Genomic DNA, 21,643 nt, shown 5'->3' with positions numbered 1-21,643 from the left:
GATTGTGTCGAAGCACAGATCTGGGGAAGGGTACCAAATAATGTCTGCAGCATTGAAGGTCCCCAAGAACACAAGGGCCTCCATCATTCTTAAATGGAAGATGTTTGGAACCACCAAGACTCTTTCTAGAGCTGACCGCCCGGCCAAACTGAGCAATCGGGGGAGAAGGACCAAGCTTGGTCAGGCAGATGACCAAGAACCCGAAGGTCACTCTGACAGAGCTCCAGAGTTCCTCTGTGGAGATGGGAGAACCTTCCAGAAGGACAACCATCTATGTAGCACTCCACCACTCAGGCCTTTATGGTAGAGTGAACAGACGGAAGCCACTCCTCGGTAAAAGGCACATGACAGCCTGCTTAGAGTTTGGCAATAGGTACGTAATGACTCAATGACCATGAGAAACAAAATTCTCTGGTCAGATGAAACCAAGATTGAAACCTTCTCCAGAGCACTCAGGATCTCAGACATGGGCTAAATTCCCAATCTGGCCCTCAAACCATCATGGTCACCTAATAATCCCCAGTTTACAATTGGCTCATTCATCCCCCTCCTCTCCCCTGTAACTATTCCCCAGGTCGTTGCTGCAAATGAGAACGTGTTCTCAGTCAACTTACCTGGTAAAATAAAAATAAATAAATAAAAATGGGCAAAGGTTCACCTTCCAACAGGACAACAACCCTAAGCACACAGCCAAGGAGTGGCTTTGGGACAAGTCTCTGAATGTTCTTGAGTGGCCCAGCCAGAGCCCGGTCTTGAACCTGATCGAACATCTCTGGAGAGACCTGAAAATAGCTGTGCAACGACGCTCCCCATCCAACCTGACAGAGCTTAATAGGATCTGCAGAGAAGAATGGGATCAACTCCCCAAATACAGGTGTGCCATGCTTGTAGCCTCATACCCAAGTGGACTTGAGGCTGTATTCACTGCCAAAGGTGCTTCAACAAAGTACTGAGTAAAGGGTCTGAATACTGATGTAAATGTGATATTTCAGTTTTTTAATTGTAATAAATTTGCAAAAATGTCTAAAACCTGTTTTTGCTTTGTCATTATGGTGTATTGTGTGTAGATTGAAGAGTGGAAAAAAACCAATTTAATCAATTTTAGAATAAGGCTGTAACGTATGTCATGACGTGGCCCTCTTTGGGTATAGCGAGTACCATCCCCCTCTCTCTCACCACCTCTCTCTCCCTCCTACACCCAGGTTCTGTTATCGCAGGTCGTAAATTCCTGGAGGAGACTCTCTCCTCATGGCCATGCAGAATAGAGAGAGAGAGTTTCACAGTAGAACAAAGGAACTTCTTGTACATCACAGAACTTGAGAACTGAACAATATCCATGTTTTGGAGAATATGTAAACGGTCGGTGGAGAAGCCAGCTACGACCCGGTCCGTTTTGTTTCATGTGGTGACCTCATGAAAGACAATACAGCCACATTACCATAACTCTGTTTATACAGGAGCCTCCGTTATGTCATGACTGTCCTGATCAGGTCAGGTTACAGGAGACCACAACCCTCCAGCTTATCTCTCAACCCCAACAGATGAGGAGAGATCTAAGGGTCTGAAGATGTGGGGGTTTTATGACCCCTCACACCCATGGTAATTCTGAGGCCACAGAAAACATTCCCTCTCACTATGGAGAACCAGCCTCAGAACTTTAAACATGCAATAAAGGGACTTTGGAACAATGGTTTCCGTCAACTACAATGGTGGTCATGACGATAGATGGAATATGAAAATGTATGTCATTTTTGTTTTGTTATTAAAGGTTAATAGATGACGTTATTATGAAAACATTGTAACGTTAAGAGTTTTCCTCGTATATGCTTGATGTTTATACATTGTACGTTGTGTGGAAAATGTCCAAATCAAAGAGAATGTTTCGGTAGAGATGAAATGTGAAGTTAGTTGTCTAAAATTGGATTTGAGTAAAATCTAGACCTTGCCCCTCAAACCTGGTACGCCCAGAGAATTGCCCTGAAGGCGGTAACGCCCACTTCTGACCCGAGGGTATAAAACCTGTGAGTGCAGAATTAACATACATGACTAAGTGACCCGAGCTGCAGCCAAAGGTCTAAAAGGTCAACGAACCCAAAACGCAACAAGTTGAAGACAAAGAAATCTTTTTCTACCCAAGCTACGGATGAGTAGCGTGTCTAAGCGGGTGTATTCAAGCCGAACCACCTAGCCTCCACTCCCCATCGAATCGTGATATCTACACTCTTTCATCTTTACGCTGTGAGCTCTGAGCTACAGAGCTATTTGTCCTCCGAAGACCCCTTCCAGAGCGAGGACAAAGGAACAGGCCAGTAAAGCCAAAGGACACGGATATCGTGTCGTGAGGACACCTAGAGAGGTGCGCAGGAGACGTGCGTCATTGAGCAGCTTGAACGGTCCACGCGGGAAAATCCACGGAGACCTTCCACAAGTAATAACATCATTATATTCTGACTCATAACAGCGGCAGTTTGGGGCAAGGCTAGGGTTAGAATGAGCATAGTTGACAATTTCACCCAAATGTATATTCCTCTCGTGTAATCTCTCTCTTTCTCTCTCTTTTAAATCCCCATTTTGGGTAACACGCGCCCTAGTGTGTTGGCCCGTTATACTAAGTTCTAATCAATAGCCTAGAATGTGTTTTTGTGTATGTGTATCTTTTATCATCATTTTAGCTTTTTAGTAAATAAACATTCAACTAAGATTGGTGTGGTGCGAATTCATTAGTGAGACCCGGGTCCGTGCAGAATCCCGGGCTATACGACGTTCAGAACGAGACTGTTAGAGGCAACTGGTTAATTAGCGGCTGTGGTAAAATCGATATTCTGATATTCTTTGAGTTAATTTGGGAAATAGAAACTCAATAAAAACTAGTTTTCCCATGGTGCCCCAGGTTAATGAGTTAATAATTGCTTGATTCAGTTAATCACGTAATTAGAAACTTGTAATCATTCGATGAGCAACAGTCGCCACATTAACTAATACAACGTCACGACAGTTATTTGCGTCTAGTTATTGTATAAAATGAATGAGTAAAGATGAAACTATTTGTGAAATTATGTAATGTGATTTTAAACTGTTAATGTGAGAGAATTGTATTCCCTTTAAAGTTTAACTAAGATATTGGCCCGCCTCCATGAGCACCGACATGATCTGGCTCATGGGACAGCCCTTTTCTACTGTTAGGAATAAAACCCCCATCTGAAGAAATCCTCTTCAGACCATGCGTACCTCGATTACCAAGGGGGCAAAGGTTTGAGTAGAGACCTCAAAAACCTCAGTATAAGCTAAGGTTGTAATGGTTGTTGAATTCCTAACCAAACCACGTGGAGCATTGGCTACACGGGTGGAAATGGTTAAACGCTGAGACTATCGATCCCGACAGAATAAGAGCAAATCTTAGATACTAATTACTAGTCTGCAGCTAGAAATTATGTACCGTTGGATGCGAAGACTGACAACCGCCGAAACATCTATTCTTTTTTTATTTTTTATTTTTAAAAATTTTATCCCATTTTCTCCCCAATTTTCGTGGTATCCAATCGCTAGTAATTACTATCTTGTCTCATCGCTACAACTCCCGTACGGGCTCGGGAGAGACGAAGGTCGAAAGCCATGCGTCCTCCGAAGCACAACCCAACCAAGCCGCACTGCTTCTTAACACAGCGCGCCTCCAACCCGGAGGCCAGCCGCACCAATGTGTCGGAGGAAACACCGTGTACCTGGCCCCCTTGGTTAGCGCGCACTGCGCCCGGCCCGCCACAGGAGTCGCTGGAGCACGATGAGACAAGGATATCCCTACCGGCCAAACCCTCCCTAACCCGGACGACGCTATGCCAATTGTGCGTCGCCCCACGGACCTCCCGGTCGCGGCCGGCTGCGACAGAGCGCGAACCCAGAGACTCTGGTGGCGCAGTTAGCACTGCGATGCAGTGCCCTAGACCACTGCGCCACCCGGGAGGCCCGAAACATCTATTCTATAAGAACATTTTTGAATGGTACTCTGAAGTATCCATCCTAACCACGAAAGACTTCAAGGAAGCAGAGAGAGTGACGCGTGGATGAACTTTCCAACTGAAAGACGGACGATTCCAACAGAGATCACGACGACACACTGAGCGTAAATATATATTGATTGCAATTATTCCCGAATGAGTGAGCGTTCATGTGCAAAGGATTAGCATTTCAATTAATATAATTATCAACTGTATAGTGACTCTTTTGTCTTTCGCGCCCTTCTCAGTCCACACCCACTTCCCTTTGTCCACCAAGCCGTCATATCGGCTTAGCCCACTAGGGAACCTCCCCTATCATTTCCTTGTAACCATATCTACTGTTTGTTGGTTTATGCATTTCTGTGATTATTTAGTTAATTAGTAAATTTATGATTTAAGCCAATTGGTGTATGGATGATTCATAGTAAAGGCTGGGTTCGTGCAGATAACCAACAATTTACGACGTTTGGAATGAGACTAAAGTGAGGTAAAGAATAATTAATTAATTAGAAGACTAATTTATCAGATATTTATATATCTGAAGAGTTATATTAGGAAAATTATAACTTTGTAATCTGAAGATTTTCCTTGGTGCCCCAACTTCCTAGTTAATTACATTTACATGATTAGTTTAACCACGTAATAATAATTACAGAGAATTGATTTGATAAAATAAGTCTTCACTTTAATGATGACAAAGACACGACACGTAACAAAATTTGAATACTTGCTGAATGCACTGTAACTATGCTATACTTAAGCAATAAGCCACGGGAGTCGTGGTCAGATTTGCCGAAAGTAGGGCGGTTTGTGGTATATGGCCAATGTACCACGGCTAATGGCTGCTTTGAGGATAACACAGTGCCACCGACGCGGCCCGCTACCAAGGACTGTGGGCTCTCCTTCTCCGTGGCCGACGTGAGTAAGACATTTAAGTGTGTTAACCCCCGCAAAGCTGCTGGCCCAGACGGCATTCCCAGCCGCATTCTCAGAGCATGCACAGTCCAGGTAGGAAACAACACAAGGGTGCGTGCTCAACCCCCTCCTTTACTCCCTGTTCACCCATGACTGTGTAGCGAAGCACACCTCTAACTCTATAATCAAGTTAGCTGACGATACAACAGTAGTAGGCTTGATTACCAAAAATGACGATACAGGGAGGAGATGTGGGGTCTGGGAGTGTGGTGCCAGGAAATTAACCTCTCACTCAACGTTAACAAATCTAAGGAGATGATCGTGGACTTCAGGAAATAGCAGAGTGAGCACGCCCCTATCCACATCGACAGGACCGCAGTGGAGAAGGTCGAAAGCTTCAAATTCCTCGGCGTACACATCACTGACAAACAGAAATGGTCCGCCCACACAAACAGTGTGGTGAAGAAGGTGCAACAGCACCTCTTCAACCTCAGGAGATTGAAGAAATGTGGCTTGGCACCTAGAACCCTCACAAACTTTTACAGATGCACAATTGAGAGCATCCTTTTTTCGGGCTGTATCACGGCCTGGAATGGCTACTGCACCGCCCGCAACCGCAGGGCTCTCCAGAGGGTGGTGCGGTCTGCCCAACGCATCACCGAGGGCAAACTACCTGCCTTCCAGGACACCTACAGCACCCGATGTCACAGGAAGGACAAAAAGATAACAAAGGACAACAACCAGCCGAGCCACTGCCTGTTCACCCCGAATCATCCAGAAGGCGAGGTCAGTACAGTACAAGGGACCGAGAGACTGAAAAACAACTTCTATCTCAAGGCCATCAGACTGTTAAATAGCCATCACTAGCACATTAGAGGCTGCTGCCCTATATATATAGACTTGAAATAACTGGCCACTTTAATAAATGGAACACTGGTCACTCTACTTTTAAAAGAAAAACATATTTGGCATTATCTCATCTCATTTGTATGTACTGTATTCTGTTCTGTTCTTCTGTGTCTTAGTCTATGCCGCTCTGAAATTGCTCATCCATATATTTATATATTCTTAATTCCATATACAATACTATAGTCTACTAGTACCTATAGGTGGTATTAATACAGTACTGCTGCAGGCTTCATATTTTTCTGTGAGAGGGAGCGAGCCTATGGCATTTGCCACTGATGGTGTAGGCTACCAGTCAGTCCAGGGAGTGAGGTATGGAGCTCTGTGTGTGTTTTTCAGCCAGGCTTTACACGCACACACACACACACAGACCTTTAGGAGAATCATTACCTGTGTGTGTGTACGGCTGTCAGTCTAACCTGTGGCCTTTTTAAGCTGTATTTATATCCCAGTGTTAAAAATGAAAGGGGGAAGGAAGTGAGGAAGAAGAGAGGGGAGAGGGAAAAGAGGGAGAAGAGATACCCAGCTGGAAGCTGCTGTGTCCAATTAGAAGGAGTTGGTTGCTGGTACAAGTGTGTGCGTGCTTTCATGCTCACACCAGCGTAAGAGAGAGAGTGGGTGCTCGTGCAAGACTGTATTGCAGTCCCAAAACGCACCCAGCCGCTCAAAGTGAGAGAATTAGATTTGATAGAGTAGGAAATCATACAGTCATTCATTGATAAATCTATTATATTTTAACACACACTTCATTGTGAATAGCCTGGAGGCATGGATCCTGTCTGTGCTGCTGCGGGTGTTACTCGTCTCTCCTTCAGTAGACAGAGAAGACGGAGAGCTGTCTCTCTCTTTCTGCCTTCCTCCTCTTCTTACTCTCAGTAATACACTCAATATAGATGTGAACTCTTATTAATTCTGGTTGATGAGCCAAGCAGCCAAGCTCGAAAAAACTCTTGACTGTACTTTCTGACTCACCAGCTCTTTATAACCGTTCCCTACCTATTCTCACTTTTCCATTCTCTTTCAATCTCCCTCTCTGTCTTTCTCTCTCTACCTATGTCTCTCTACCGCTCTCTCTCTACCGCTGTCTCCCTCTGTCTCCCTCTCTGTCTCTCCCTCTTTCTCTCTCTCTCCCTCTTTCTCTCTGTCTCTCTCTCTGTCTCTGTCTCTCTCTCTGTCTCCGTCTCTCTCTCTGTCTTCGTCTCTCTCTGTCTCTCTGTCTCTCTCTCCGGCTGTCTCTCTCTCTCACATACACAAACACACACACATTTTAACCTGCGTGGCTGTGTGTGTTCTCTTGCAGAGGGCCTGGCTGTGGGTGTAGGGTTTGGAGCCATAGGAAAGACCTCATCTGCCACATTTGAGAGTGCCAGGTAAGAAAACAGAGACTTATACCACAACTGCCTTCCATACCTTTGTTCCAACACTTTGTAGATATCACCTTTGTCACCACATTACCCAGGCCCTAGTCTACACTATTGGTTAATGTGACCTATGTCTATGGCCACAGACCACAGCTCCTTTAGGATTTAGACACATCTGGTTAATGGTTCGACCACGATCAGATGCCCTTGCTTTAGGTCTCGGTCATAAGAGCCTGGGATTTGATGTGTGCGTGCGTTTATCTGTGTGTGTGTCATCATAATCCTCCTCCACATACCATGTGGTCAGTAGACAGGAGCATCACTTGTTCCTCCCGTTGAGAAAGCACTGTTTACTCTTTGGGGATGAGGAGGACAAAACAGCCCGTCTTTGTGCCTGGCTGCTCTGCTTTGTCTGGGCCCCGGCTCTCTGCTGTGTGCTGCTACCACCCGGTGGCCACCACTCGTACTGCATATTTAATTTATAAATAATGCATGAGCCTCCGAGGATGACAGTGGAGGCTCCTCAGAGGAGGAAGGGGAGGACAATTTAAAAAGTTATCCATTTAAAAAGTTATCCTTTTTAGATGAAACTATACTAAATATAATCACGTCAGCAAATAATTGATTAAAACACATTGTTTTGCAAGGAAGGTCTACAGTAGCCTTAACGGCACTCTGTAGGGTAGCACCATGGTGTAGCCGGTCAACAGCTAGCTTCTGTCCTCCTCTGGGTACATTGACTTCAATACATAACCTAGGAGGCTCGTGGTTCTCACCCTTTCCATAGACTTACACAGTAAAGTAATTATGACAACTTCCGGAGGACGTCCTCCAGCCTATCAGAGCTCTTGCAGCATGAACTAACATGTTGTTCACCCAATCAAAGGATCAGAGAATTAATCTAATACTGAAAGCATAAGCTACAGCTAGCTAGCACTGCAGTGCAGTGCATAAAATGTGGAGAGTAGTTGACTCAGAGACAGAGAAGCAGTTTTGAACAAATTAATTTCTTCCAAAATGAAGGAGAAGCAAGAGACAGATTTCATTTAATTTTTTTCAGTTTCGCTTACTTAGCTAGCAAATGCAGCTAGCTAGTTTAGCCTACTCACACACCCTGCTCAAACAGAATGATGCTATATTAGCTAGCTGGCTATCACTATCCAACACAACACTGGAACTCTTCCAAGTTAACGTAAGCTTTGGTTTTACTAATTTATTGCCACAGGGGCCCGTTGGTGTAACTGCTTACTGACTGTAACTTTACTGCGTGATTGTAGTGGGTTTACTAACGAATTAGTTCTATTAGCTATGTTGACGAGGACGTTGCTTTAGTTAATATAGTGACAACGATGTAGGCTGTGTGTATCAGATGTGATATGGTTTGGCTTGGAAAGGTTTTTTTGTGTAGCAGTTATGGTTTGGAAAGTTTTTTTCACCTGGTCACATATAGTTGATGTGTTGTGCATTGAAGTCCACTGGTAAAGGGAAAAGGTGAGAAGAGGAGAGCGTGTAGATGTGAGAAGGAATATAACGTGGCTGCTATGAAAGTGAACTGTGTTTACATGTGATCGGGGGTGAATTCATTCGATTCTGTAGATTTTTTTTTTTTTTTTAACTGAAGCAAACGGAACAAAACGGGGATGAACATACCTGAATTTGTCCAATAGAAACTCTCTTTTGCAACTGTTGGACTAATGATTACACCCTAGATCAGCTAGATGCAGGCAAGAGTGTGCAAGGCGGTATTGAATGTGTCAATGTCTGTCCATGTGTCACATCAAATTTGTCTCTCGACCTGTGTGTACCTACGTTGTAAACTTTCATTCATAGGCTAGGTTGTAGCAACCTCATGATGGGTATAGGGAAAATTTTACTATCATGTAATAGCCTAAACCTATCACTGTTACATTGGACTGGGTGAATGGAATATGAATGACAGTCATCTAATATGCTGTAATAGAAATTAGACCATGCTCATGAAGAAATCAAAATTGAACGGCACTGACCGCAACTGGAGTGAACATATCTATTTGTCTGTCCACGAATGCATAAGTCTATCCATCTGTTTGTTGGTGTCTATGCATGTTTCACCTGCTTGTGTGGGTGTCTCCATGTTTGTGTGTCTGGGTCTGTGCGCGCATGCCTGTGCATGCATTTGTGTGTGTCTGTTAATGGTTCGATTGAGAGGGGGGAGGGAGGGGAGCAGGAATCCAGAGGAATGTGTGGAGACCGCCCTCCAGATGCGGACTAGCCGCTGGCAGCACCAGCTCTCTTTCTCTCTCGCGCTCTTTCTCTCGCTCTCTTTCGCTCCCTCCTCTCTCTCCTAGTGAAAGCCTCTCTTGTCCTCTGGTAGCTGTGTTAGCTGTCCTTCAGGTGCCGCTCGTCGGATTATGCTTGGCTCAGCCCTGACCTCTTTCTCCTTGATGTGTTCTAGCAGGCCTGTTCACAGGAGGCAGAGTGGCCGCCGTGAGCAGGTTCTCTCCATCCCAGTGGTTTTGCCTTTCTCCAGCTGCTGTATAACCTTGTGTGTGTGTGTGTGTGTGTGTGTGTGTGTGTGTGTGTGTGTGTGTGTCAGCCAGAGGAAAGTGATTTAACAAAGAGAGGCCTCCTCAGCCAAGCTGAGAAAAACACTTCCCAATGTATTTACTTTTTTAATTATTTTAGGCTACATTCTTTCACATAACCAGTGGTATTGCAATGCGTTTCTACCTATCTTAACCCAAGATGTTTTGGGGGAAAGTCAATGAAAGTCTAAATGTAGGGTTACAGCATGCCTATTTGTGTGAATTGTCTGCAAATTGAGTGTGAAGTGGCCTCTTGTGCGCAGCCTCTTAGAGTGTATTGTAGTCATTAGTGTGAATAGGAAGAGAGTCAATCAATCAAATGTATTTATAGAGCCCTTCTTCCATCAGCTGATGTCACAAAGTGCTGTACAGAAACCCAGCCTAAAACCCCAAACAGCAAGCAATGCAGGTGTAGAAGCACGGTGGCTAGGAAAAACTCCCTAGAAAGGCCGGAACCTAGGAAGAAACCTACAGAGGAACCAGGCTATGAGGGGTGTCCAGTCCTCTTCTGGCTGTGCTGGGTGGAGATTATAACAGAACATGGCCAAGATGTTCAAATGTTCATAGATGACCAGCAGGGTCAAATAATCACAGTGGTTGTAGAGGGTGCAACAGGTCAGCACCTCAGAAATAAATGTCAGTTGGCTTTTCATAGCCGATCATTGAGAGTATCTCTACCACTCCTGCTGTCTCTAGAGAGTCGGAAACAGCAGGTCTGGGACAAGGTAGCATGTCCGGTGAACAGGTCAGGGTTCCATAGCCGCAGGCAGAACAGTTGAAACTGGAGCAGCAGCATGACCAGGTGGACTGGGGACAGCAAGGAGTCATCAGACCAGTAGTCCTGAGGCATGGTCCTAGGGCTCAGGTCCTCCGAGAGAGAAAAAGAGAGAGAATTAGAGAGAGCATACTTCAATTTACACAGGACACCGGATAAGATTGGAGAAATACTCCAGATATAAGACTGACCCTAGCCCCCGACACAAAATATTGCAGCATAAATACTGGAGGTTGAGACATGAGGAGTCGGGAGACACGATACCCCCGGACAGGGCCAAACAGGCAGGATATAACCCCACCCACTTTGCCAAAGCACAGCCCCCAGACCACTAGAGGGATTACTTCAACCACCAACTTACTATCCTGAGACAAGGCCGAGTATAGCCCACGAAGATCTCCCCCACGGCACGAACCTAAGGGGGCCGCCAACCCGGACAGGAAGATCAAGAGTTTTTGTAACTGCAGCAGACCCAGTCAGTCCAATAGGGTTTCTGTTAGCCGATAAAAAACGGCTTTTGGCAGATGACCAAAATGAAAAGCCAATAAATTAAAATGTCGAAATAATGCTTTTTAGCCTATTAATTGATGTAAATACATTTGAGCTGTCATGTTTATCGGTCTATAGCAGGGGTGTCAAACTAGTTCCATGGAGGGCCTAGTGTCTGTTGGTTTTAGTTTTTTCCTTTCAAATAAGCCCTAGACAACTAGGAAAGGTGAGTTCTTCACTAATTAGTGACTTTAATTCATCAATTAAGTACAAGGCAGGAGCGAAAACCCGCAGACACTCTGCCCATCTTGGAATGAGTTTGACACATGGCCAATAGCAGGGTTCCCCAACTTGCGGCCCGTGGGCCAAATGTGGCCTGCGGGGTTTTTTATTTGGCCCTCGAATTTATTTGGCCCTTGAATTTTCATTGTTGGACATAAGACTGTAAAAACACCAGGAATCAGTTCCAAATGATTTTAATTTAGGAAAACTGTTCCCCAAGTATTCCCACGCATAATAGGTTTGCAATTATTATGTTTTAGTTAAGTATTATTTCTGTTTGGTCTTCTTGCAGTCAATTTGCAATCTACAAATGATTTGTAATTATGTTCCGGCACCCCGACCATCCGCTCAAGAAAAAATTGTTCTGATACTGAATCTAGTTGATCCCTGGTCTATAGGTTAATTTGAATAATTTAGAAGGAATTAAATTGGTGCGTGTGTATTTTATTTGTCGTAATGTATCTTATTTATTACATGTGCACCGAATACAGATACAGAGCCTAGTTTGAGCCAAAGCGCGAGAGTTGTTGCTACAGCTGCTACAGCTCCTGTTCCTGCTGGAGGGAAACATTCTTTTATAAGCCCAATTATCGTGCAACCATTATAAACTCAATCACGTGTTAAAATAGGTTTTGATGGCCATGATTTAAAAATAACTGCTATTTTTATTTTTCAACTGGTAATTGAAGCAGCGATAGGCAGGCTTTAGCGCGCCAATCACCACTTTGCAATGTGAGCTGAAGGCAGTAAGCATTTTGCAAACATATACTTAATTGTTTGAAACCTGAACGTTTTACTTCATATTACGATGCATGTCTTACCTTGTTTCAAAGTAGCCGAGCCAAAATCCATTTCTATAAACGTGGAGGCAATTATTTTATAAAGACTTGTGCCATTGAAATAAGTAGCTTATTTCTATCATGTTCTATTGTTTTTAAATCCGCTTTCTTTCGTTGTCCAGTAGCCAAAGGCACAATTCTAGTCATATTAGCAACCCATGCTAGTTGTTGCATCTTTAGATCTCCCATCTTTCAACATTTCAAACAGATATTTTCATCTGTCACATGAACCCGCTGGCAGGGGGAGTAAGCTTTTTGACAATGGTGCTTTCCGCTAACTACATTATGTAACAAACATTTGCGTGTAGCCAGCTGTGCATTGCTGCGTAGCTATAATGTGAAGAAATATTAGTTTATCAAAATGTTTTGCGAAATGTTCGGATGTATTGCCTCAGCCTCAATTCTTTTTGAAGTTAGTTTGATGTACTGGTTGTTTTGAATTTGGGATCTATCGTTCCACAACTGTCCCAGAGTCTATTTCTTGCACAGGGCCCGGTTTCCCAAAGTCATCGTAAGGCTAAGTTCATCATTAGAACCTTTCGAAGGAGCATCGTTAAATCTCTGAGCTGTTTCCAAAAACCGTCATAATTAACGTTGCACTTTAAAACGCTCAATCTAATGCCGGCCAAAGATGTGAGGAGAGAAAGCTGATCCGAGAGCAGCGCTCCCTGTCTTTCGATCCATACAACCAGTACAGTATGGACACATGCTCCAACGACGCACTTAGCAAACGTTCTCTCTGCGTTGTGTTTTGGGAAATGCATGTTACATCTTCGGCCGCTGTAGGAAAGATGCATCGTTAAAACACTCGTAAGCCTATGTTCATTCGCTATCGGGAAACCGGCCCAGAACGACAAGTTGACCAATAGAAGAGGTCAACTTTTCTACTATGGGGGATAGTAGATTGATAGGCTAGTGATTTTTCTGTTTGTTACTCGTCTTGTTGGCTGAGGAAAAGTCAATGTGGACAGTTATTCTAACATCTTCATAGTGAGCATCAGCATTAGGTGAGAAGGACACACGCCATTGCATCCTTGACTTGCATGTTCTGTTAATGTCTTTCTGAGCACTGTGGGTGGATGCCATAATCAGGTTACGCACCCCAATGCATATGGGTCCGGTAAATTTGTCATATGTCCACTAAATTAAAATGCTGCTGGTCAAATGTCCGGTGCCACATTTTCCTAACAGAAACCTTGACACACTCACACACACACACAGAGTGGTCCAAACCACAGCATTCCTGTGCTGTTGGCTCAGTCCTCTGGGGTCTGCAGAGTTCCGGCCCTCCCCAGCAGAGAGCCCCTCTGAGCTCGGTGGGTTTAGCACCACTCTCTCTCCCCGTTTCTCTCCCCCCCCCTCTCTCTCTCTCTCTCTCTGCCTCTCCCCCTCTCTCTCTCTCTCTCTCTCTCTCTCTCTGCCTCTCCCCCATCTCTCTCTCTCTGCCTCTCCCCCATCTCTCTCTCTCTCTGCCTCTCTCCATCTCTCTCTCTCCCTCCCTCCTGGATTGGCCAGGGCAGACTATAATGGCTCTCATGAAATGGGCTGTTTTCAGACTACAGTCTAGTCATGATATAGCTGTCATAATGAACCCAATATGGAAAAAGTACTTGTTCACATTGTCTGTTTCCTATCATGTGGATCTATTTCAACTATTTGGAATGAGATATGGAATCAATACAGAATCATGCCTTACTGTGAAAACCTTTTGATATTATTGTAACTTTGAGCTCATGCTCTTCCTGTTAGCTGGACGGTTTTGCTGGAGCAGAGATCAAAGCCATTGTGACTCGCTGCATCCGGGCTCTTCTATTGGAGGTGGCAGTGGTGGGCGGAGATTGCACTGTGTTGTGTTAGCCAATTGAACTGAATGGTCCCCTATGCCATTACACACACACACACACACAAACAAACACGCACACACACACAGACGCACACGCACACACACACAGGTGGCTATGAGGGCCGGAGTGCAGCCAAATCCTGCTGTTATTACAGATGTCAATGAGAGGGAGGTATAAGGGGGCTTGCTACCCCAACGCATGGTGTTTCACTCCTTCACTAACCACTAGGCTCTCTTTCTCTCACACAGCACAAGAATCGTGTCTTTATGAAGTCAGGTTCCGCTATGGCACTCAGGCCCTCTTAAAGCAGCTGACAGGTGTTTGATACGCTGTAATTCACACTGCTTATGTGTATGTGTGCGTGCGTGAAGCATTGAAGCATGCCTGTCCTGATAGGCGAGAAATGGTTTGACACTCCTGTCTTCTCTTTCCTTACGCTCCTCCAATAGCCTCCTCAACAAACGGTTCGTTTCTGCAATCTTGAGTGTTATGTTGTTTATAACCAACGTGTCGCCGAGGTCCGTGGACTTCACCGTGTCGCCGAGGTCCGTGGACTTCACCGTGTCGCCGAGGTCCGTGGACTTCACCGTGTCGCCGAGGTCCGTGGACTTCACCGTGTCGCCGAGGTCCGTGGACTTCACCGTGTCGCCGAGGTCCGTGGACTTCACCGTGTCGCCGAGGTCCGTGGACTTCACCGTGTCGCCGAGGTCACTGGACTTCACCGTGTCGCCGAGGTCACTGGACTTCACCGTGTGCTGTAGCTTCAGAGTTTTAAGGGAAGGAGAGCGAGTAGAGCGGAAGACGGGGAGAGAGAGACAGAGAGAGTATAGAAAGAAGGAGGTCTAAAGAGAGAAAAATGCTCGTAGAGGTAGAACGAGTGAGAGAGGGTACTGTAGAAGGTAGATGGAGGAGAAAAGGAGGAGAGTGAAGAAGAGTGAGTAGAAACCCATTGAAAGTGAACAAGGTCAGGTAGACAGACAGGCGGTGACGTTATCTCAGCATGCGTCCCAAATGTCGCCCTATTCCCTACATAGTGCACTCATTTCAGACTCTGTGCCGGTTCTAAGACGGTGAGCGTGAAGGCTCTTAGTGTCAATGTCATTCTGGGTGGGATGTCAAAGAGGACATTGTGTGGCACTCCAGACTGCTGAGGGCCTAGTGGTGTGTGAGGGCTGAGGGGGCCTCTACAGTGAACTGTAGGAAGACTGAGAGAGAGATCCCCAAGTACTAACACTGGAGGTCGATTAATGTAGCAACTATGAGAGGGGTTGGAGAGTAGCACTGTCACTTTAAGCTTGCTGCATGCTGACTGACTTAGATTGATAGATTTGTATATTGGTGTGTATGTGTACTGTGGGTGTTTCTCAATATGTGTGGCAGGGAGCTCAGCCCCAGTGATGTACTGGGCCGTACGCGCTACCCTCTGTAGCGGTTGGATGCCAAGCAGTTGCCAGTCAAGATTCACTCAATGGTGCAGCTGCAGATGTTTTTGAGGATCTGATTTCATGGCTACAGATGTGAGTGCTACGGGGCGATAGTTATTTAGACAGGTTACCTTGGCGTACCTTGGCGTCTGCTTGAAACATGTAGGTATTACAGACTGGGTCATGGCCTGGTACTCAGGGCTCTATTGTCCCTCCATCAGGTCCTTATGGTCTTGTACTCAGGGCTCTACTGTCCCTCTATCAGATCCTAATGGTCTGGTACTCAGGGTTCTCCTGTCCCTCCATCAGGTACTAATGGTCTGGTACTCAGGGCTCTACTGTCCCTCCATCAAGTCCTAATGGCCTGGTACTCAGGGCTCTACTGTCCCTCCATCAAGACCTAATGGCCTGGTACTTAGGGCTCTATTGTCCCTCCATCAGGTCCTAATGGCCTGGTACTCAAGGCTCTACTGTCCCTCCATCAGGTCCTAATGGCCTGGTACTCAGGGCTCTATTGTCCCTCAATCAGGTCCTAATGGCCTGGTACTCAAGGCTCTACTGTCCCTCCATCAGTATCAGTATCATTCACAATTATGTCAATTAATGTTGAATTACAGTGAGACCGGTATACTTTTGCATGACAGTAACAGACTGACAGAATTTCATGACCGCCACAGCCCTAAAGTAGACCCATTTTGATTCTTGAAGAAAGTAACATCAAGTACCAATGTCTTACCCCATCATAACCCAAATATAATGTGGTAAACAGTGTCTTTGAATGAACAACACATACACAGTATTATTGATTTTTTAATGCTTTATTCGTTGTAGTAAGAGGAGCGTTGGGTCTCCAAGAGGGTCTTACAGTACAGACTCACCTGAGACCATTACAGCAGTTGGCTTTATCACATAGGGAAGAGCAGGACGCCACTAAAGATATTGTGATTATAATCACTATCAAAGCGCTGGTACTCAAAGGGGAGCCTCATGTACACCTCATCTCCCTTCTCCAGCTGCATAATGACCCCATTAAATATACATCTAAGATTTAAATCAGCTCGTTTTTCAAAATTGTACATCATTCTCTGTCCATTATTATACAATACAATATCAGTACGACTCACATTCTGGTTACTACAAGGTCTGAATCTGAAGTTATAGACCCCTCTCACTGGTGCTGTGAAGATTCCTGTTGTTGGGCTGTAGGCTTGACCAATGTTAGTGATGACTCTAGTGTAGACCAGTTTGGTTTCAGTATTAAATGGTCCCACAAATCCTGATGTCAAACCAGTTGAGAAGGCCACCTTTGGTCTGTCTGCGTTGTCTCTCTTCAGTTCCTCCACCTCTCTCTCGCTGGCTGTCACTGGCGCCCATGGCTGACAGCTTGGCTGCTTGGTCTGAAATTATTTAAACTTAATCTTTTCATGCTCATATAAACAGATGAGTAAGAAAATCTTGTTCATACTAATTCATACACCCTGTAAGGAGAAATGAATTTACCTGCATTCTCTTTCTTCAGTTCCTCCCCCTGGCTCTCGCTGGCTGTCAGTCTGGCCCCCATGGTTGACAGTTCAGCTGCTTGGGCTGCATTCTTTCTTCAGTTCCTTCCCCTGGCTCTCGCTGGCTGTCAGTCTGGCCCCCATGGTTGACAGTTCAGCTGCTTGGGCTGCATTCTTTCTTCAGTTCCTCCCCCTGGCTCTCGTCAGTCTGGCCCCCAAAGCTGTTTTGTCTTTATCCAGTTTCTCTACTTCTTTTGTAGTGATTCTCTGCTCCACTCTAAGGTCCATCACCTGGTCCTCACTAGCTGCCACTCTGGCCTCCGTGTTCCTCAGCTTCTCTCTCTGTTCCACCACGATGGTTCCCAGCTTGTACACCATGTCTCTAAGTTCCTTCACATCAGTCAAGAGGTCATGTTCGGTGGGTGTGCGTTCGTCGGTCGTGACAGTAGCTTCAGTCCCTCGGCGCCTTATCTGAACTCCGCTCACTATGCTCTCTGCCTGTGCTGTGACCCTGTTGAGTGATGTCATTCTCTCTGAGCCCTCCACTCCCTCCCTAAGTCCATGTCCCAGACAGACAGGACAGCAACACCAGCAGAGCTACAGCAGCCTTCATTCTGAAACACTGCCTCTTCAGATATGATGCCGTTTATGATGCTCAGTCCCCCTCCTTATATACACACACCTCGGGTAGCACTACACGAGACACGTGTCCTCAATGGACAATTTTTACCTAAAGCCAAGGACTTTTGATAACATTAGATAAGATCTGTTTTACCACATAGCGAGTTATTTGTATCTATGTTGTATGAGACCCATGAGAAGTGTCCAACTGTTGTTTAGTAAATGATATTATATTTCTCTGCAGATTGTCAATGTATTTTTGCATGGCAGAAGTTCTACAGCAGCTAATGCAGAGCAGTTAAAGGTCCAATGCAGCCTTTTTTTAATATCGTTATCAAATCATTTCTGGGTAAAAATTAAATACCTTACCATTTTAATTGAAAACAATAACAGTAAAAAATTAACAAAAATAGCTTCCTAAAAAAATAGACATTTCTCAAGCAGGAATTTTGCTAGAACTGTCTGGGAGTGGTCTGAGTGGGAAGGGGAACACGGACAACTAGCTTTTATTGGCAGAGAGGTTTGGAACACTCTTACTTATTGGTCTATTAAATAATGTCCCTCCTGGTGATATCACCAGGCAAGCCAAAGCAGGCTGACAGCTCTTACACTAAAAAGGCATTATCATAATTTTCACAATGTGACAGTATTATTCCATCCTCATAGTGTGGAAATATACACTGAACAAAAATGAAAATGCAAAATGTAAAGTGTTGGTCCCATGTTTCATAAGCTGAAATAAAAGATCCCTGAAATGTTCCATATAGACAAAAGGCTTATTTCTCTCTAATTTTGTGCACAAATGTATTTACATCCGTTATTGAGCATTTCTCCTTTGCCAAGATAATTCATTCACCTGACAGATGTGGCATATCAAGAAGCTCATTAAACAGCATGATCATTACACAGGTGAACCTTGTTCTTGGGACAATAAAAGGCCACTCTAAAATGTGCAGTTTTGACACACAACAATGCCACAGATGTCTCGAGTTTTGAGGGAGCGTGCAATTGGCATGCTGACAGCATGAATGTCTACCAGAGCTGTTGCCAAAGAATTGACTGTTAATTTCTCTACCATAAGCCGCCTCCAACGTCGTTTTAGAGAATTTGGAGGCACGTCCAACCCGGTCTCACAACCACAGACCACGTGCATGGCAACATGTGGGCGAGCGGTTTGCTGATGTCAATCTTATGAACAGAGTGCCCCATGGTGGCCGTGGGGTTATTGTATTGGCAGGCATAAGCTACGGATAATGAACACAATTGGATTTTATCGATGGCAATTTGAATGCGCAGAGATACCGTGACGAGATCCTGATGCCCATTGTCGTGCAATTCATCCGACGCCATCACCTCATGTTTCAGCATGGTAATGCACAGCCCCATGTTGCAAGGATCTGTACACAATTCCTGAAAGCTAAAAATGTCCCAGTTCTTCCATGGCCTGCATACTCACCAGACATGTCACCCATTGAGCATGTTTGGGATGCTGTTGATCAACGTGTATGACAGCGTGTTCCAGTTCCTGCCAATATCCAGCAACTTTGTACAGCCATTTAAGAGGAGTGGGACAACATTCCACAGGCCACAATCAACAGCCTGATCAACTCAATGCGAAGGAGATGTGTCGCGCTGCATGAGGCAGATGGTGGTCACACCAGATACGGACTGGTTTTCTGATCCACGCCCCTACCTTTTTTAAAAAGGTATCTGTCACCAACAGATGCATATCTGTTTTCACAGTCAGGTGAAATCCATAGACTGGGGCCTAATTTATTTATTTCAATTGACTGGATTTCTTATATGAGCTGTTACTCAGTAAAATCTTTGAAATAGTTGAATGTTGTGTTTATATTTTTGTTCAATAAAAATAAAACGCAGGCATTTCACGTTTTTGACTGCACTGGGCCTTTAATGTGCAACATTTCACTTGATCAAATGAGGAATACAACACTAAATGTTTTGGGGTGTTTTGTCCATTAGTCCACTCTTAATGAAATTCACCAAAATTGTGCATATCAGCAGTCAAGTTTTCAAAGTAAATCACTTTCAGTGGAGCAAAAAAACATTCCTTGATTCATCAACATTCCAGATCATTCTGTGCTTTTACCTTTGTGGCAAAAGTTTGGGGAAGGCCCTTTCCTGTTTCAGCAAGACAATCCCTCCCGTGCACAACGCGAGGTCCATACAGAAATGGTTTGTCAAGGTCGGTGTGCAAGAATTTGACTGGCCTGCACAGAGCCCTGAACTCTCAACCCCAGCAAACCCCTTTTGGGATGAATTGGAACGCCGACTGCGAGCCAGGCCTAATCGCCCAACATCAGTGCCCAACCTCACTAATGCTCTTGTGGCTGAATGGAAGAAAGTCCCTGCAGCAATGTTCCAACATCTAGTGGAAATCTTTCCGAGAAGAGTGGAGGCTGTTATAGCAGGAAAGGGGAACCAACTCCATATCAATGTGCATGATTTTGGAATGAGATGTTGGCAGGTGTTCACATACATTTGGTCATGTTGTGTACCTTATTCTCATACCCCATGTTATAACACGTTGTTTAACTTTTTGTACACAGTGTTTTTGTGAACAATTAACACACACACACAGTATAATTGATTTGTAATATTAAATTAATAGTAGCAAGAGGAGCGTTTGGATCGCCAAGAGGGTCTTTCAATACAGACTTTTCACCTGAGATCATTATAGCATTGCGCATTCAGAATGTTCTCACACAGGGAAGACTCGGACGTAGTGGTCGGGCATTTGAAGGGATTCCGCTGTTCCAATAATATCCACCCTAAAATATGGATATCCGGATAGTCGAAATGCATATCATGTTTTTCAGTAAAAAAAATGTTTTAATGTACACTATTGCTATATTAATGATAACATATCACATCGCTATTAGACTTTTACCAGTGTGTAATACCTGCTCAATTTGTCTATTACAAAAACCACTATCACATCAACTTTTCACTTCTCATTGCCAATGTTGTCTGTGCCCGTTAGGCGTAAAAGTGTGTTCTGTACATCTGTCTCCTACTGGTCATTCAGCCTTCTAACCCGAGGCCCCAGGCCAATTGTTCCATTCTAAACCGACACCTCTTTCAGAGACTACCAACCAACAGGTGGCACTCTTAAAGATATTTACAACTCTTCAATGGTCATATCAATGAATGAATGATATTATAGACCCATTGATTCTGGATGAATATAACTTAGAAGTGCCTTACGAGCCAAGTTGTTTTACTTTAGTATTTGTAAACAATGCATTTGTAAAGGAACAACACATACACAGTAGTATTGCTTTTTAATGCTTTATTCGTTGTAGTAAGAGGAGCGTTGGGTCTCCAAGAGGGTCTTGCAGTACAGACTCACCTGAGACCATTACAGCAGTTGGCGTTCTCACATAGGGAAGAGCAGGAAGCCACTAAAGATATTGTGATTATAATCACTATCAAAGAGCTGGTTCTTTGAGGGAAGCCTCATGTACACCTCATCTCCCTTCTCCAGCTGCTGACTGACCGCATTAGATATACACCTAACATGGGAATCAGGTTCATGCTCATAATTGTGCAGAATGAATTTGCCATTCACAAACATGGTAGCAATTACGTTCTTATCTCTCTGGTTGTTACAGGCTATGAATTTGAAGTTTTAGACCCCTCTCACTGGTGCCGTGAAGATTCCTGTAGTTGGACTGTAGGCTTGACCAATGTTAGTGAAGACTGGTGTAGACCAGTGTGTGTTCAGTATCGAAGGGTCCTACAGCGCCGTCATCGGTCAAACCAGCTGAGAAGGCCACCTTTGGTCTGTCTGTGTTCTCTCTCTTCAGTTCCTCCACCTGTCACTCTGGCTCCCATGGCTGACAGTTCAGCTCCTTGGCCTGAAACAAAAGCCGTTAATGGAAACAAAAGCCATTCATTTTGACAGTCTATATAAAATCTTGTTCATACTAGTTCATACACCCAGTAAGGAGAAATTAGTTACCTGCATTCTCTTTCTTCAGTTTCTCCACCTGGCCCTCGGTTGCTGTCGTTCTTGCCTCCATAACCCACAGCTTGTCTCTCTCCTCTGAAACGATATCTCTCAGCTTCAGAGCAAATTCTTTCACAATCACTGAGATGAGATGACCAT

The 21,643-nt window shown here is 44.6% G+C and overlaps 1 protein-coding gene across 2 annotated transcripts in view; it reads left to right on the top strand.

Moving 5' to 3' along the window:
* The window catches only part of LOC120046179 (zinc transporter ZIP11-like), a 146,645-nt gene that overhangs the window by 117,553 nt on the left and 7,449 nt on the right, over positions 1–21,643 (top strand). For both annotated transcript variants that reach the window (XM_038991200.1, XM_038991199.1), the window contains exon 7: positions 7,114–7,183. In XM_038991200.1, coding sequence (XP_038847128.1) covers positions 7,114–7,183 — 70 coding nt within the window. The remainder of the gene's footprint in view (positions 1–7,113; positions 7,184–21,643) is intronic.

This window comes from Salvelinus namaycush, chromosome 4 (assembly GCF_016432855.1).
Source record: "Salvelinus namaycush isolate Seneca chromosome 4, SaNama_1.0, whole genome shotgun sequence".
Classification (NCBI taxonomy): domain Eukaryota; kingdom Metazoa; phylum Chordata; class Actinopteri; order Salmoniformes; family Salmonidae; genus Salvelinus; species Salvelinus namaycush.
Note: the sequence above shows the minus strand (reverse complement) of the source record. Positions and strands in the feature narration are given on the sequence as shown.